This window comes from Pezoporus wallicus, unplaced genomic scaffold (assembly GCF_028554395.1).
Source record: "Pezoporus wallicus isolate ANWC-B61680 ecotype Strahan unplaced genomic scaffold, APGP_CSIRO_Pwel_v1 contig_4161, whole genome shotgun sequence".
Taxonomy (NCBI): Eukaryota; Metazoa; Chordata; class Aves; order Psittaciformes; family Psittacidae; genus Pezoporus; species Pezoporus wallicus.
In genome coordinates, this window is record NW_026639584.1 from 2479205 (window position 1) to 2496848 (window position 17644).

The 17644-nt window shown below is 41.9% G+C and overlaps 1 protein-coding gene across 3 annotated transcripts in view; it reads left to right on the forward strand.

Moving 5' to 3' along the window:
- The window catches only part of SLIT3 (slit guidance ligand 3), a 518859-nt gene that overhangs the window by 458490 nt on the left and 42725 nt on the right, over positions 1–17644 (forward strand). For all 3 annotated transcript variants that reach the window (XM_057415154.1, XM_057415155.1, XM_057415156.1), the window contains one exon: positions 4569–4708. In XM_057415154.1, the coding sequence (XP_057271137.1) occupies positions 4569–4708 (140 nt within the window). The remainder of the gene's footprint in view (positions 1–4568; positions 4709–17644) is intronic.

Consider the following 17644-nt stretch of genomic DNA (forward strand, 5'->3'; position numbering starts at 1 on the left):
ACAGTTTCAGAGGCTTTGCTTCAGTTCCAAATTCGTGTAGTTTTTGAGATCCTTTATAAAACTGCAGGGGTGGTTTTGTTGCTTAACAACATTTGAGGCTTTTTAGGGGAGGTTTCTGCTTTTATAGTTATTTATATAGTTTCGGTTGGTCTAATAAAAGACACATAAAACCATATCTCATCAAAATCTTGCTTCATAAAATTGAATGTTCAGCTTATGCGTTGCTCTGTTTTCTCTCCATGTTTCTAATTCAGTCAGTCCATAGCCCCAGCTGCTCTGGAGAAGAGGAACGTGGAGCTTTAGCATGTCATAGAGTTATGTGGTGTGGGATGGAACAGTCAGTGACAGGGAAGATAAAGAAATACTTTGTGATTCAGTTTGGTTGATAGATTGGGCTGGGGTTTTTTGGTGGGAAATGTCCTCTCCAGTGGATGGCAGCAGTCAGAGTTACGTGCATATAGACTGTGTTCATCACGGTGGGAAAACGTTGCCTTAGATTATATGCCGTGAGGAAGCGGATGTCAAAAACATTTTCATGAGGGGCCTCCTTGGATTTTTCTGTTGTGTGGCCTGTAAAAGAAATTATATCTTCTGTATATTCTCTTCCCTAGGGAAATATATTCAGATACAAGCTCTGCTGCCAAACTTGTCAAATCTTTACTCTTGTAAGAAGGAAACTTAAGCCAAAACTCTCTCCCTATGAAATGCCAAGCTGTTTAACTCTCAAGTTTCTGTAGCCTTAGACAAGAAAATTACCTTTTCAATAATGCTAAGGTGGTGATGTTCCCCAGGAAATTCCTAGCGGTGACTGGGAGTCCAGCCTGACTTGCCTACTGTGCCTGGTACCCACCAGGGCTGGCAGCAGCAGGGGACTGGGACGCTCAGATTTGGTGTAATAGCAGGTCCTGGTGGGACAGCTGAAGAGCAGAGGTTCAGCTTGAGTTCTTGAGTCCTCCTCATAGTCTTTTACTCTTGCACGTTCTCAATTCTGACTAATTCTCACATTCTCTTTTCTTGGGTAGGGGTGACTTCTGCATTAAAGAACGGTCAAGTGCCAGTGTGGCTTGGCTCTTCCTCCCTTTGAACTGCTCTTTCTAATCTAATCTGATCTATGTTTTCTTTGAGAAGAGGTTGCCAAGAATGGTGCTTATTGAGACTGATTAAAAAAGATGGACAATCAGACAGTCATTTAGTATGCCTGTAAGTAAGTCTTTGACAAGGGAGGCAGAGCTATCAGCTCTGCTTCAGTTAGCCACAGGCAACCAGCTTATCTTTGATAACCTGCGGTGTTGGGAAGCCAAGTCTCTGGGTGATTTTAACTTTTCTCCATCTAAAATCTCCTCCCTTTTCCAGAGCATTTTCTTTAGCATTTGCCACAAACTCTAGGTTCCCTCATAAATGTAAAATCCTGGAACTGATTAACTCCCTGGTGTTAATTCAGCCTTGTTCAAGGAAATACACTGCACTTCCAGTCTTAGAGGCTACTCCATTGGGATGTAGATGTCAAAAGCTCCTTTACCAAGTAACTGTAATACTCCTGAAATAATTTACTATCTCTTTTTAAAGTTGATCTTTTTTGAAAGGTGATACTTGCCTATTTTAATACAATGCCTATTTTAATAAGAAGATGCTAAATTGTTTCATTAGATTTTGTGGGGAAAAAAGTTAATACAGTAAACTACCAACATTGTCAGTATGCTTCAGCTCTAAAAGTTTACCCCAAAAATGTTGCCCTGAAGTTCTGTGTTCCTTTTTGCTTTCATGAGGATAATGGGGGTTTATTCGGTTTTAGTTTATTCATTTGTAGGAAAATACAACACTAACAGAAATTCTCTAAACTAGAGGAATAGGGAATTTGGACTTTAATGCAGTCACAGTGTCTTAGAAAATAACTCTTCCCTGCGTGGCTCCATTGTTCCCGAGGTCCAGATGAAATGCTGTCTCACACTGCTTCACTATTTAGTCAGGATAAAGTTTTCATCGTTGCCTCTGGAATTCATTTTCTCTCTGGGTCAGCTGGAGCCCGGGTTGATGACCTTCCACTCACTCGGCAAACTTCATTTTTCTTCTTAGTTTTTTTCTGAGAAAATCCAAACTGCAACTCTTTCAACATCTGCTTCAATGCGGGTCCCAAGTTGTGTGTTTTATCTTTAATTTCAGTCCTTAGATTTGGCACATTTGAATGCAAATCAAAATAAAGAATCATATGTAAGCATGTAAAGACTCCCTGTAATACACAGGGACCAGTAGCCAAATGTCATCAATTATGCTGACATTTCCTTCAGTGTGGAATGTGTCCTAATACTGAGCAATTGTATGTTAACAATCCCATATGTATTGTTACTAATGGTAACTCTACTGAGTTGAACAATTACTGTGAGAGTATTTAATAATGTCATTTTTAATTGCATACATCCAAGCTGTCCCAGTCCTTTTGTGGAAGGAAAATGGTGTTATATTCACATAAAAATAACCAGCACAAAGCCACTCTTGTTGCTTTTCTTAAAATGGAGAGAAGAATTTGTGCTCCCAAACTGGGCCCTTGGATGCCAAGTTACAGCCTGGAGCATATTTTTATGGCTGAGTTAGAAACCCCTGAAAATGGGGTTTTGTAATCGAAAAGGGAGACATGATGAATGTGTCACTGTATTTAATTACATGTCTTTAACCCCCTCCCTAACAGTTGTATTGACAAAGAAGATGGTGTACCAGCTCTTCTTCCTTATCTGCCTCCTGTGATCCTCTGGATCATTGCAGGGTCAGCAAGAGGGCGTATTTTGTTAGCAATAATGAGCTTGAGACAGGAAAAGCAAATATTCTTTATTGATTTATTGTGTCCTAAATTGGATTTATTTGAGCAGTTTGGTTTTGGTTATTCATAGTGAAGGTTTTCTGACTCTCATGACCTGGGAATGGTCCCTGCAGAACTGAATGAAGATGACTATTAGCATGTGACCTATATGCCTGTTCTGTACCCATGTACAAGATCTTACTGTTGTGGTGGCTGAAGACACATTTCCTGCCCTTTTTTCCTCCTCTTTGTTATTCCTTTAGTTTCTGAGGTTGCACATATCGTAAAGAATCAAACCTTATCCTCAGGGTCCAACCTAGGACCTACTGAACGCAGATGCAGAGCCCTGTCCATCCCTCCCTTGGGAGTCCCTGCACTCTGCTCCATCTGTGGCACACAGGAGGAAGAGAAGCAAATGTCATGCTGAGAGCAATCATTCACAGATCTGAAAATCTCCTATTTATTCAGGGCACTCCAACTCCATGACACCTATCCCAGAAAGAGGGATAACCACCTTAGGTCCACCTTGTCCATCTGAGTTGAACACAAAGTACCCTGCAGCTATCTCTGCATGGGAAATGCCCCTGGTTTCAGAAAGCAGTGGATGGCAGTTAGTGTGACCACGCTGGTGCTTTCTGGTTTTCATCCTCATCAATCAGTAGTGCTTTACATTTGTTCAGTTCCTTTTCTGCCACCAGAACTTACATGGGAAAGGAAATGAAAAGCTGAGTGAATGTGTGGTTTGGACTGAGACTCAAAATGACCCTTCCCTTCCACACATTCCCGCCCCCCCCCCCCCCTCCCCCCCTTCTGTGACTAGTGAACACCAATACTGGCAATCCCAAACTTCAAATGTCATTGCCGGCTTCTTAGAAGCCACTGAAATACCTGGAGCACTTAACATGTGTTTTTAAACTGTGGCCTCCACCTCTTCACCACTTACAGCTAGTTTAAAATATAAAGGTTCTCTTAGCAACCAGAACTTTTAGATCTAGAGATGAAACGGAGATTGAAAAAAATGTCATTCCTCAACCACTTAGTTTCTTACACTCCCTCTAGGGACCATGCATCACAGACTTGTGAGAGAAAATATTTGGTGTCATTACTCTTCAGTAGTGTCCACATCCTCACAGAACCGTTGTTTGTTTGTGTTTTAGTTGAATTACCTAGACATCATCAGCTCTTCTGCAAAACGATGTTAGAGGAGCTGCAGAAGTACTGAAACCTTATTGCGCTTGTAAAAGCAATCATTCCCAACCATTTCTTGTTTGGACAAGTGACAAAGTGGTAATGAGAAGAAAATGTTATGTCTGTAAACTCAATTCGAGCCGTTGTTCTTCAAAGAGAGTGAGCTATCTAAAAGCTGTCAAGTTGCCCTGTGATTGTGCAGTCCTTGCTAGGCAAGAATCCCCACACTCCCAAAATCACTAACAGAGAAGGCAAAGATTTGAACATTGTGGTGTTTACTCTCCTACCCTGGAGCTGGTTACTTCAACTCAGAGCTAGCGTTATCAACAGAGTCCGCAAAGGGAAGCATGACAGAGGCTGTCTCCTGCTGCTGCTTTTATGTCTCATGTAAATGATTGCATGACCCCATGAACCCTCAGGCTGCATCCTTCACAAAATGCATTGGGTTAAAGTGCTCTGTACTGCACAGCAGCAGTGAATTTGGCTCCAGCAACTCACTACTATATGTTTTAATTTCAGTTATATACCTCAAACCTCCTGCCCCTTCCAAGCCATGCTAACTTAGATTATCTTCTTTCTTTCTCCAAAGCTGTTCTTGTCTCCTTGGGTATGAGGGGGAGAGGTGTGAAATAAACCCAGATGACTGCGAGGATAATGACTGTGAGAATAACTCTACATGTGTGGATGGGATCAACAACTATGTCTGTATCTGCCCTCCTAACTACACAGGTAAGAGGGAGCCACAACCAAAAAAAGAACAGGAATCCGTGAGGAGTCCCTTCAGTGCCTGAAGGGAAGGGACCAAACTCACATTTACTTTGTCCAAGAGTGCATAATTAACCAGGAATCTAGTCCCATTTTAAAGCAACCTGAATGCCTTACTGGAAGGATTTTAGTTTACCGATATTGCAATACACATGCTCACAAACATGGCCACTTAGCTCTGAGTCAAAATACCAATTCCTCACTGTAAAAGGTAGTAAAAAATAATGAAGTTGAAGGTATCAGAGGTATCTGTACTTCTGCACACACAGTCTCTAAATGTGTTTCAGAAATATTCCCAGTACTGAGCAGAGTCTGATATATATGATGTGTTCTGAATCTTGGAAAATAGAGATAGTTCCTGTTGAAATTACGGTAGGAGAAGAGGGGCATGGCTTTTACCTGAGACCTCAAGACGCATTCCCTACCCTTTTTTTCTTCCTCTTTATTTAGTTATTAAGTAAAATGAGCTGACAGTGTGCTGTTTGAGTTCATTATGTCCGTTTCACAAGTGGAAGAGCAAAGGCTGTGTAAGAAACTGTGAGCTCAGTTGTAGCTCAGCAGATGTCCACAGTGACAGAAGTTGGTAACTGAGTTGGAAGTGGAATCTGTAACTCCAGAGCCCATCCTGCATTTCAGATAAATTCCTTCCTAAACCTTCTGCTAGAGCAGAAACCCTCTTAAGTGGAATCTAAAATGCTTTTTCTCAAGTCATCACTGGAGCACACCATTGACTCATTCAAACCATGTTAGCACGGCCTTCCTGGCTCACCATGGAGTGGTAAGGAAACACCTGCAATAGTTCCTACTTCCATTCTTTGAAATGAGTTTATTACCTTCTAAGCATGGAGAAGTAATGAAGGGCTTCTTGTACACTGGAATATATTACATGTCAGGGGATTTAATGAGAATCAAGCTTGAGTGGCTGAGTAAGGCAGGAGGAAAGCTTCTAGAATTTCCAAACTCTTAAAATACTTCTGTGGCTGATACAAAGGGGGCCCATGTAAATCTTGAGCTGAGAAAAGCCTTATGACTTGAATGTACATTTATTGGAGTTCTCAAATGATATTTCTGCCAAAAAAAAACTGAAAAACTTCAGCTTAGCGGAGTAGAGGGTTTTGCTCATAGGATGTCAAGCCCATTGTGCTTACTTGTGCACTGTTTATACGAGCTGCTCCTGGGTGGTTTCAAGTCAAACTCTACACAAGGAGGAGGAGTCTTTATATTTACAAAAGGAAATATATTTGCCCTGAATTTGCCAAGACACATCTAGTAAGGAACTGAATGCAGTACATATGCAAATGCACTTTCCTTTTAGCATGTTGCAGGGTGGGGTTTTTTTTTCACAGACGAAAAAGGTAGGAAAGAACTAGATAGAGATTTCTTCTCAAGTGGAGGTGTGGGCAGGGACCAGAGGACTCATATGATAATCCACAATCAGGTTTGAAATCTGTTTTAACCAACTTCCAGCTCTTTTTATTTTTCCCTGAATATTGCCTGTGCTGTGCTTACGCTTATTAGCAGGAGTTTGTCAAATACTAAATCTCAGTCTTGTAAGTGGGATGCACACAATTGGATATAGCATGCAATAAGCATTTTTTATCACAATGCAGGCAATGGCTCAGACTACAGTTGAAACAAACTGAATTGTTGAAGAAGAGCAGGAATTACTTCTGGAAAACATAATATGAATCATAAGTGAAAACCTGAAGGGTTACAATAGTTTATGTTGCTTAAAAATAGGAAGAGTTTGGTGATGAAAGGATTGCCTTAACCTGTTTTACCTCCATTTTGGAGAGGGATATTTCATCCCACCTGATCAGTCACTGGGAAGGACTCAGCTGGCTGTGATGAAATACCCATCAGAGGTGCACCTGAACCTCTCTGAGCAGAAAGGCAGGGAACAGCATGAAATGGCCGGAAGAATATAAAACATCAGCCAAACATAAGTTACATACCAGCCAAGTCAATCTGAGCCATGGTTTTGAGGGTCTTCTAAGAGTTGAATCCAAACACAAGAAATTGGCCATTATCTGAAATGACTTGATTGAATGAACAGCAGCTTAAGCAAATTCCTTGGCAGTACATAAACAAGTCGTGAAGAAACACTTTGAAAGGATTTGTGTACATGACCTGAAAAGAGAAGGATCTTTGACCAAAGAGTTTGCCTGTAGTCTCCTGTGACATTCAGGGCATCTCTGTATATACTCTCTTTAAACCTTTTTATACTGAAGGAACACACGCAGCTACTATGGCAGTATCTCTTAAAAAAAACAGGGTAAGTGCAGATGACTTTAACATTGTGTTGAATATGTGAAGAACATTGAATGCTAACATTTCAGAGAGAAAGCAGGTCACTGGAGGGGTCAGGAATACTTATTCCTGTGCTCAGAAAGGTGCAGGAGGTACCTGCCACCCTCTCAGGAGCTGACTGTGCTAAACATCGTGTTAGCAAACTGTGTGCTTCAGAGCTGCCAAGTGTATGGATTTTATCTATATTTAGATGAACAAAGAATGGCTGATGGAGGTATCTACAGGGAAGTAGTTTTTCTATGAAGTAATCTGGGGGACAATAAGCACCCGGTGTGACACTTTGCCTAAAAGGGCAGTGATATCCATAGGCAGGGTGTATCAAGTAAGACAGAAAATATAGGCAGTATCCCTTTATGTTGTGCCCAAATACTATATTCTCTTCTGGTGTTCAGAATTCAAGAAGTGGGTTGAGAGATGGGAAAGAGGATTAGAGGTGAAAGATAAAAAAACATTGGGGGATTAAAAATAGGTCCTGGAAAACCTCCAGAAAAAACTTACTTGGCTTAACAAAGCGTAGGCAGTCAGAGCAAACACGTGGATGGAGAACAGAAGTTTCTTTAGAAGGTTCTTTGGTGAGCATGACGTTCATGGCTGAACAGATCCAGAGCATCCATGTCTACCAGTGTAATTGTACAAGAGTTGTTGGCACTAAATACAAACTGGATTTCTCAGCAGATGCTGTAGTTAAAACACAAGTTAGTTCAAGAATGGCCTACGTTACACCGGAGATCAGACTAGATGGTTCTTTACTGATGGTCTGTGATGTTTTGAGTAACATTCAGGCTGTTGGTTAGAAATGTCCAGCTCAGCTATTGCAGATTGCTTCTTTTCTTGACTGTAGGGGCAGGCAGGCTCTGGGAGCACTGTGAAGTAGGTAGTGTGAATCCCTCATCACTCTTACAGTCTTGGAGTAAGACTGCAATGATATTACTGTAAACACTGCATGTATGGAATTAATGTATGTTTTCATACAAAGAATACTCTGAATACAAGGAGGAAGAAGATCCAAGAGCATGTATGGGTGGTGTTAAGAAATACTTAGGATTCACTTCGGTTTAGTTGGCAAATGGTTAAATGATGATAGTAAATCCTATGTTCCTAAATGAAATGCAAATTAAAAATGCATGTGTTGAAATTGCTGACTGTTAACAGAGTTGCAGTATCCAGGGTTTGGTTTTTTCCATACCTTAGTATTTTCCTGCTTTATCTCTGTCTGACGAGTTTTACTTGTTACAGCTCTTTTAGGAAACAATATCTCAAATAATGAAGTTTTGCTTTCACTGGCTGGAATAATGAAGGCCAAAGATCTTTCTTCAATTAATAACTTTTTGCAGTGTTTTCCTTTAAAGTTCTGTGACAGTCTTTTCCCCCACTCAGGGAGATGAAAAATGGCCCATTTGTGAAGTGACTGCTGAGGGAAGGAATTTCCCACACTCCAGCTCCATTTCACTTTCATTTAAAAAAAAAACCCAAAACCACCCACCCACACTCCAAACCCAGCCCGCACTCACAATAACCTCCTTCCTAGGGCCTTTCCAGCTACTCACTTAAAACAATGTGCAAACACAAACAGATTCCTTGAAACTGAGAGGGAGGATAGGCAGGGAGCTTATGGCCATAAAGGAAGATTCAGGCCCTGACCTGCACCGCCAGGTTTCCTCACAATTCCTGAAGTCAGTATTTTCAATGCTTGTTGCCTGGTTTTACATGATCAGACTGATACTCGTGCTGTGTAGCAGAGTCCTGATGGCTTTTATTGCAAGCCGATGTCTTTTTCTTCCCTCTCCCCAAGTGGTTATTTTAATCCTGAAGCTAAATTATACATATATATTTCCTGCAGAATAACCGTGTACCCAAACTCCAGCCAGCTCTAAAGCCTGAGCAGCCTGGGGGCTGGTCTACAACCTGGTTGTACCCTTTGATGGATTACAGCTTCTCCTTACAGTTTTATAGGCTTTCCTCCTCTTCAAAACCAAGCATCTGTAGGAACATCGAAAGTGAAAACTATGAATTTAGATCAGTCACCCTCATTCTTTTTGTGTTTTTCTCATTTCTATCTTTTGGGCTTTAACATGGCCCATCTCCAGCTGATGATATAAACATTATGCTGTCTCCCTAACTTTGTGGTTAGAAACATAGGACAAAATCCATACAATTTTTCCTTTGCATTCCTGTTTTCTATTCACTACTGTCTTGAGAGCCACTGTTTTGCTTACAGTTCATGTAGTTTCATACCTCCAAAAAGAGATCCCCTCTTCAGTCTCACTATCCTCTGTGCTTTCACTTGAAGAGGAGTCCAAACATATGTAAAGGACCAAATGGGCTGTACCAAACATGTACTTTGAATGGGTTTATGCTTTACTTAATAGTCTGTTTTGTCTTGTTTGTTTGCTGTGGCTTTTTCTTCCTCCTATGTGTTTGATTTTAGCCAGAAGCAGACATATGTATGCTTACACCCAAAACAAATCAGGAAATATTCAGGGTTTGCTAAGGATCCTATAAACCCTCAAACAGCCACACCTCTTTGTTCTGAAACCTAAAAAGAAACAGGCAGTGGCTTCTACTACTGAAAATAGGTCTTTTCTAAAATACATGGCATTCCACGGCAGGGAGAGCGGGAAGCAAGTGGTTGAAAATAGTTTGTGTCCCTGGGAAAAAGCTGTAAGCGGTTTGTATCACATGTTGAAGAAAAAACGTATCTCTCAGAAAAAAAGCTAGAAACTATTTCTGATTTTATGTGTTTGGAAGAGAAGGCAAAGATCTATTTTACCTTAGGGGACCTGTGGTGTCCTGTGGTAGATGGTATCTGAGATTTCTGCAGTTATGCTACTTTTAGGCAGAACACTATTCACTGGTAGTGATTATGGTCCCTTTTTCTGGCGTATCTGATTGTGGTAATGTTGCATGGCCAAAGCCAAGCGCTCAGTCAAGCCAAACAGCTCTGGAAGAAAGAAGTTGTGGCTGACACCCTTTTCTGGAGCTCTCCAGCCTGTTTCCCATCACTAGCCATTGCTGGATGTGCAGCAGTCACCAGTGGGCAGCAGTACCAGCTGAGTGAGGCTGAAGCAGCGCTGTAGGTTGGGTTTTCCCCCTTGGGAGTTTTTAACTACATGCGTGCTATAGGAACAGGAAGGTTTTAGGTAGCGTGGTTCAGCCCTGTGGTTCCGCAAGGATATGGACTGCCTAATAAGCACTGAAGGCTTAAACAAGCATTTAACTATCAGCCTCTTTTAAAATGTTGAAACTTTAGCTGTAATTTCCTTGAGACAAATAGAGAAAATTGTGGTCAAAGTTGAGTGGATTTTCTTCCTTTTATTTGGAGGAGTTCTGTCTTACATGGAAGTTTCTCAGTTTTAGTTGCTTGGCAAATGTGAAGTGTGTTTGCTTTCTGTGCAAAAAATAATAAGGCTCCCACATTTCCCACTTGTATAACTATGAATGAGAAATGCTGGAAGAGCTGCAAGTTTTGAGCTTTGTTTGAGAGCCTAAACCCATTCCCAGCCCTGTTTTATATAAGAGAGAACCACATGCCATTGCTATCAGATTGGACTCTGTGCTGGGAGGGAGGAAGGAAATAGCACAGTAACTGGCAGCGCTGCAGCCAGTCTTTAGTCTCAGTGTGGGTGTCCCATCATGTTGGGGTCTCTGCTCCAGGATTTCCTTACTGGTCATATTCCCACTTGTAAAATGTAGTGTGTCATATTTGGGGAACCAGATATATCGGAGAATTTCTCTCGTCACCACATTTTCTTTAGGAAAATGGATTGTCAGCTACTACTGCCTTAAAGGATGGGTGGAGTGAATATCACCCTCAAATGGGATTCACAATTCATTAAATCCAATCTGTGAAGAAGCATATCAGAGGATTAGAAGTTAACCACAAGCCCGATACTACCTGCTTACTGGCAGGTGGCGCCTAACGCATAGTTAATAAAGCTGGAAGGGACAGAGTTCATCTATAGACAGTGTATTCAGCATTCTAACACCATGATAAAACATGTAGACAAGGCCCTTAGTGACATGGTTTAGTGGTGAATTTGGCAGTCCTGGGGGAATGGCTGGATTTGATGATCTTAAAGGTCTTTTCCAACCTGGCTGATTCTGTGATTCTACAGTGTTAGGAGGAAATGAGTACATCTTTTTGCATATAAAATATTCTCCAGAGACCTCTATTGGTTCAGAAATGGTATTGGGTTTGCGTGGCAAGGTTTTGGTAGCAGGGGAGGGCTGGGGCTGTAGGGGTGGCTCTGTGAGAAGAGATCAGGAGCTGCTGCCCTGCCACTGCCCAAAGCTCAGCCCATCGGCAGTGCTGATGGAAAATGTGAGAGGAGCAACTATGCAAACACCAAGCTCAGCGAAGAAGAAGGAGGAAGAGGTACTTGGGGGGCTGGAGCAGAAATATCCCCTTCTCCCAAGAAGTCCACAGTGAAGTGAAGCAGGTTTTGCCCCCACAGCCCGTGAAGGAGCACATGAGAGCAGATATCCACGCTGAAGCCTGTGTAAGACCCCATGCACGTGGATATACCTCAAAATAGGCTGCAGCCTAAGGAGAGCCCATGTAATGAGCAGGGTCCTGACAGGAGCTGAAGCCCCTGGAGAGGAGGAGCCCATGCTCCTGAAGAACCCTATCCCATCCCATAGTGAGGACCCATGCTTGAGCAGTTCTTGAAGAACCGCAGCCTGTGGAAAGGGCCCACATTGGGGGAGTTCATGAAGCACTGTATCCCATGGGAGGGAGCCTATGCTGGAGCAGGGAAACAGTGTGAGAAGAGAGTGGCAGAGAGAGAGCCTTATGAACAGGCCACAGCCGCCATTCCCCCATTCAGACCAGCTTGAGTCTACAGCGTGTCCAGTGTCCTGTCTGACAGCCTGGAAAGGATGGCTCCGAAAATATCTGGCATCTCAGATGTGGCTGGATGTACTAGATTGTGTGAATAACTGAATTGATCCCAATAGATTCCAGACAAATTCCAGACATATTCCAGACAAATCACATAATGGAAAACATCCATATGCAATAATATGGCTCAGAAACGTAGGGGGTCCAGCAAAATGAAGATCTCTTCCAGTCATTCTGGGGGATAATGCTATATGCAGGTTAGTACCTTGTGACACCATTGGAAATTGTCTGGTTCAGTGTATGTTTTACACACTGTGGTGGTGTGGCATTTGTGATGTTAAATGTGAGTTTTCATCCTTTGGCATTGCGTAGAACTGGAATGAATTCCTTCTTTGAGATTCAGAAAGAGTGAATTATCTCCTTATTTCTCTCCCTAAATTCTGTTGTTTAATTGTTATCCCGTTGTTTAACCTCAAGATTAGAGGTATCCTTAATTCTGAAAAGCAAGCCACTTTGGGAATCTCCATGGAGAATCTAACTCCAGGTTCCCACTTAGAGGCCAAAACTTGATACATGAAAACTCAGGTCTAAATTTTTAAAGCATTAGGACAGAATAAAAAGCCTAAAATAACTTTTGGTTCTTTGCCTACCAAGTGTTGTGGGCAGTGTTCAGCGAGCAAGAGCAAGCTTCGTTAATGATGCAGAAAGAATCCTGCTACAGTGCAATGCAGGTGATGTACATTTTGGGATCTAACATGGCCTCTGAGTGCATTTGCTACTGAAAATCTGCATTGAATTTTCTTCATTGCAAACTGAAACAGTTTGGAAGACTTTTTATTATTTTCGAAGATGAACCTCAAATATTCTGCATCAAACATCAACAACATTCCTCACTGAAGTGTTTTCTTGGAGGAACAGCCTATGTCTGTTCCACTCAGCCAGTTTTAGGTTCGGTGTTCTCCTGAGATTTCCAGTTGGCGCTGACTTCTTTTTAATAACTGGAAAGTGAGAAGAGGAAAACAAAATGCAAGCCCCATCTTCTTCTGATGCAAGCTGTTAGGTATAAAATGAGTAATCTCTTACGATAAAAACAGTGCAGTGTTTTTTATGAGCAGTAAAAAAGAAGATTCCATTCTGACTTACCTGGCAAAATTCAGCAAATTGCACCATAGCATTTAACCATTCCAATATATATTTTCTCCCTGTGCAGGCTGTAGAAGTTTCCTCTGTGGATAAAGGCCAGGCTTCCTTCATCCTTTCTTCACTGGAAGCACTTTCCTTTTCTCAAGTACCTTTGTGAAATTCTTGACAGCATTTTTGCTTTAAGCCTTCCAGGCCCTGCAAAAGCTGCTCTTACATTAAGGATGAGACTATTTCCTGTGTTCCTTTATCTGTTACTTTGTGAATACTCTGAACTGAGAGACCAAAGTATCCCCCATGTGAAACTGTGAACTGACATGTGAAACAAGAGAAAAACTATTGAACTCATTGGTTGCAAAGTGGTGGTGGTCTAGGTTGTCTTTTCAGAACTGCAGCTTTACTTACAGATAACTAAGTAAAATAAGATCACTGCATCCAATCTCTCTTTTACTGATTAAGGAGAAATAGTGTAAGTTGGACCCTGGTTTTAAAAGTCTAATGTGTCATGAAATAAATAGCTCTCATGACAGCACAGAATGGAAAAAAAAAAGAAAGATGATTATTAAACTATGTGTAAAAGTCATCTTTATTGCTCTATTGTTGTTTTGGCTTCCTTCTGAGACATGCGGAAGGCTACAGAAAAGCCCAAGCATGTTTCTTGGCAGCTCTTCATAAGCAGTGAGCCCTGTGAGAGGTGTATGTGAAAGCCCCATAAAATTCATGATTTTGCTGACAAAATAAGACCAGGAAAATGCTGCATGACACAAAAAAAATATGTTTTGCTGTGTTCTTTTAAAAGCAACGACCAGTGCTGGTGAAGGGGATGAGGGAGGTAGGCTCAGAGAGGCAAAAGAGCTTTAGTAATGTCTGGGGGGGTTTCTCTCTCCTGTTTCTTTTTCTGGGAGATCCACACATAGTATTCCACCTGCCAGCACAGCTTGGTTCTCACCTGAGAGTTGTGTGTTTGTGGCAGATCATACTGCTTCCTTCATGTGTCTAATGCTTCCTTCTCCTAAAGAAGCACTAATGACCAGCACACCGCCACCAGCTTTAAGAAGCTTGAAATGCAGTGCTCGCAGAGCTGAGGATGTGCCTATCCTCAAAAAGGTACCCTCTTCATGTCATACCTCAGTTCTACATACCAGACAACGTCAGTGACCTAATATGTCCAGCTATTAAGAAGAGTAAAATCTGACAGCATAAACTGCTTTTCTCTTGTGAATCTGACCTAGTCTTAACCTGTTTTTTGGTGGGGTGCATTGCATGTTATAATCTATTTTCTTGGGCTTTGATGAATCATAGAATCATAGAATAGTTAGGGTTGGAAAGGACCTTAAGATCATCCAGTTCCAACCCCCTGCCATGAGCAGGGACACCTCACAATAGACCGTGTCACCCAAGGCTCTGTCCAACCTGGCCTTGAGCAAGAGAGTAAGAGTGCCTTGATGAAACAGAAAACATTACTTGGGATAAAAAAAAAATGCTTAACTGATTAGAAAAGAGATAGTCATTTTGCTGACTTTGATATAGCCATTTCAGAAACCCTTTTGTACCCAAGTTGGAGGTCTGATGTGAGAATATGTAGGAGAGAGGAAAATGGGGAGGCTGGGTTGTTTTCTACCTTTGGGAAGGCTTTACACTGAAGTTTTCTGGGTTTTTTAGGGTGATCAGATATTTTCCACAGAGAGAGTCAGTGCTGCTAGAAGTTGGCCTAAGATTAATGTCCAGTTTGGTTTTAGGTTCACATAGCTATCCAATGAGGAATTTGGACTGGGCCTTTAATTGCTGCACAGAGAAGCAGCCCTGTGTCACTCCAAAAAAAAGAGGATCAGATTTTTCCTCAGATACTGACATTAAAGTGGCCAATGATTATTGCACTTCCAGGTCTGAGGGTAGATTTTTTTGGCCCAGATATTCTCTGAGTGACTAAAGTAGGAGAAAGTCTGTGCATAGCTGGTGCCTTGGGTTTTGCTTTGCAGAAAAAGTTTGCAGAAAGTGTTTTATTACCCTGGCATGCTTTCTGCAGCATGTAGCGAATGTTGGGGGAGCCTGAAATCATCTATCAAGAAGAATTTTCTTCCTGAGATGAGGCTGCTCTAGTTGCAAGGCATTCCCAAGTGAGCTCCCTAATGAGTGATAGATGGGAAAAATAACAGGAAGGATCCTTACATGTTCCAAGTTTTGCATGAAAAATGATAAATTTTTTGGATGCTGTGTTTGGTACCTAGCCTAGAATTCTCCTACATTTTGATAGTGGTGCCTTCAGAATGACACAGTGAGTCATAATATTTGACATTTGGGGAGACTTTTACTGGATCTCTAAGCACTTGTCAAGGCTTTTGAGGAGAATACTTTAAGAAGAATTATGGTTTCCTTTGAGAGTTTATGAAACTGTTCTTTTTTTCTTTTTTCTAAAGCCTGTTCCCTTTTTTTTGAAACAACCAAAGTAAAAAAGCAAAGGAAACTTCAAAAGTATGCATTGACCATTTTTAGTGATGTTTTAAGGCATCTGTCCACACTCATTAAATGGTCTTCCAAAAATATTTCCAGCTTTAGATCACTGAGTCCTTTTAATGTCACCAATCGGTTGCTTTTTTGTGTGTTTATTTTCACGTGGGGTTCATAGCACACAGGGGACATGAGGAATACCAGGATGATGAACTGGCAGTCGTCCAGCAAGTACTGACCTGCTCATGTTCATGCCCAAAGGCCGAGGAAGTCACTTTGTTAGCATTCAGGAGGGTTGGTGGACGGTGGGTTTGGGGATTGCTTGCTAAATAGACCTGTCTCCAGTTCTGCCACCTCAAAAGTGTGCTAATAGCTGTCCCCAGTGACAGCTGTGTTCGTGTTTGTAAGACTTGAACATCTTTAGTTGCTTTTGTGGAGTAGCAAAGAACAGTGGCAAACATCAAGTCCAGTGAATGAGGTTGCCTTGGTTCCCATAGATCTGCAGCATTCAGTTTCCTTGGCATGTTGGCATGTCCCCTCCTGAGCTGGATACATTCATTACATTTGCCCAAGACTTCAGGGCTGTAAAAATACTTGGTAGTATTTAATAGTGGTGGCTTCCAGGGATTCCTTTGCTCCAGACGGAATATAACTGATACTATGAACAATAAACTGTCCACTGCAGATTGCCATGCCAGACCTTTCTGGTATTGCCAAACTCAGCCAGGAAAAAGTCATGAGGGTATGCCCGGCACATGAATACAGAGTTTATGCTGATAGTACCCTCTCTCACGCTTCCAGGACTTGTATTCTTGCTGCACTTTCTCACTAATGCTTCACAACTCTCCAAACCAGATACGTTAGAGACAGCAACTAAAAAATAGAGTAATTTCTGCAAATACACATTATACTTCCATTCTAATATTAAGAGCCTAATAAAGAGATGTGTGGCTCATACTGAAGGGAGGCCAGAGATGTGGGGGAAATAACCAGAAGGAGTGAGCTGGGGGTGTTAAAAACTTAAACCATACCTGTCACCACCAGAGCCAGCCTCGAAACTGTGCTCTCCATCATCCCTGCCAGATCACTGTTAGAAGATGAATGGTTCTGATTTGCAATTTCCATCTGAATTGCAATCTTTGGGGTTTGCTGGACTTGTGTATTCAGGTGTTTCTGTGTAGCCAGTACATTCAGAAAGACAAGGACTTTTGAAAATGGAGTTTCTCCCAAGGCAGGTGGAGCTGCAGCTTCATGAAAACCCTGTTTAAACCCTGCCAGCCCTCCAGCACCTCCCACATTACCCTTTTCCCCACACTAGCTGCATGATGTGTTGCTCATGTGACGGTATGTGTCGTGTACAGGCACAAAATACACCTAACCCTGAAACCCTGCAGATGTGGTTTTGTGATAGCTGCACAGGGGACTTTGGACTGTAGCTTGTAGGGGTTTCCGTGTTGAGAGCACCTGGCTTTTGCTTTGCCTGCAAGGCTTTGGCAGGTACGGGGAAGGTTTCTTGGGAAGGCAAAGATTCCTGTGGTCTTTGGCTGCATCTCAAATCCTGGGGTACTGAAGTGTGACCTAATAATTTAGGACTCCAAGAAGGATGGTATTTAAATAAACTATCTGGGTTTGAACCTTCTAGAACTATTAATTATTAAATGTATACAAATCCGGGGGGGTGCATAGCATGTAACACACCATACCTTGAAACAGCTGAGCTGAGCTCACATGTGATGGATTCTTGTCTGAACAGACATCATCCCCTGTGAGCACAATAGGGCTAGTACTTGTCTTACAAATACTGAATGTTCCCTAATTGCATGCAGTCCTAAAGCTGGTTCCTATTATTGAGAGTCGCAGAGGTTTTGGGGGAAGGCTTGTGGGTTGTTGTTCTTTTCCAGAATGATGTCCAACCAGCTTCTTTGGCAGAGCAGTAACTACGGCTAAAACATGTTTCAGTGTGAAAATGTTATGGTCTAATGTGCTGGGTTCAGCAGTAGCAGTCATTTTTCTCCTTCTTAGTAGCTGGTGCAGTGCTGTGCTTTTTGGATTTAGCCTGAGAACAACCCTGATAACGCACCAATGGTTTAATTGCTGCTCAGCAATGTTTACTCTGGCCAAGGACTTTTTGAGTCTCATGCTCTGGCAGGGAGGAGGTGCCC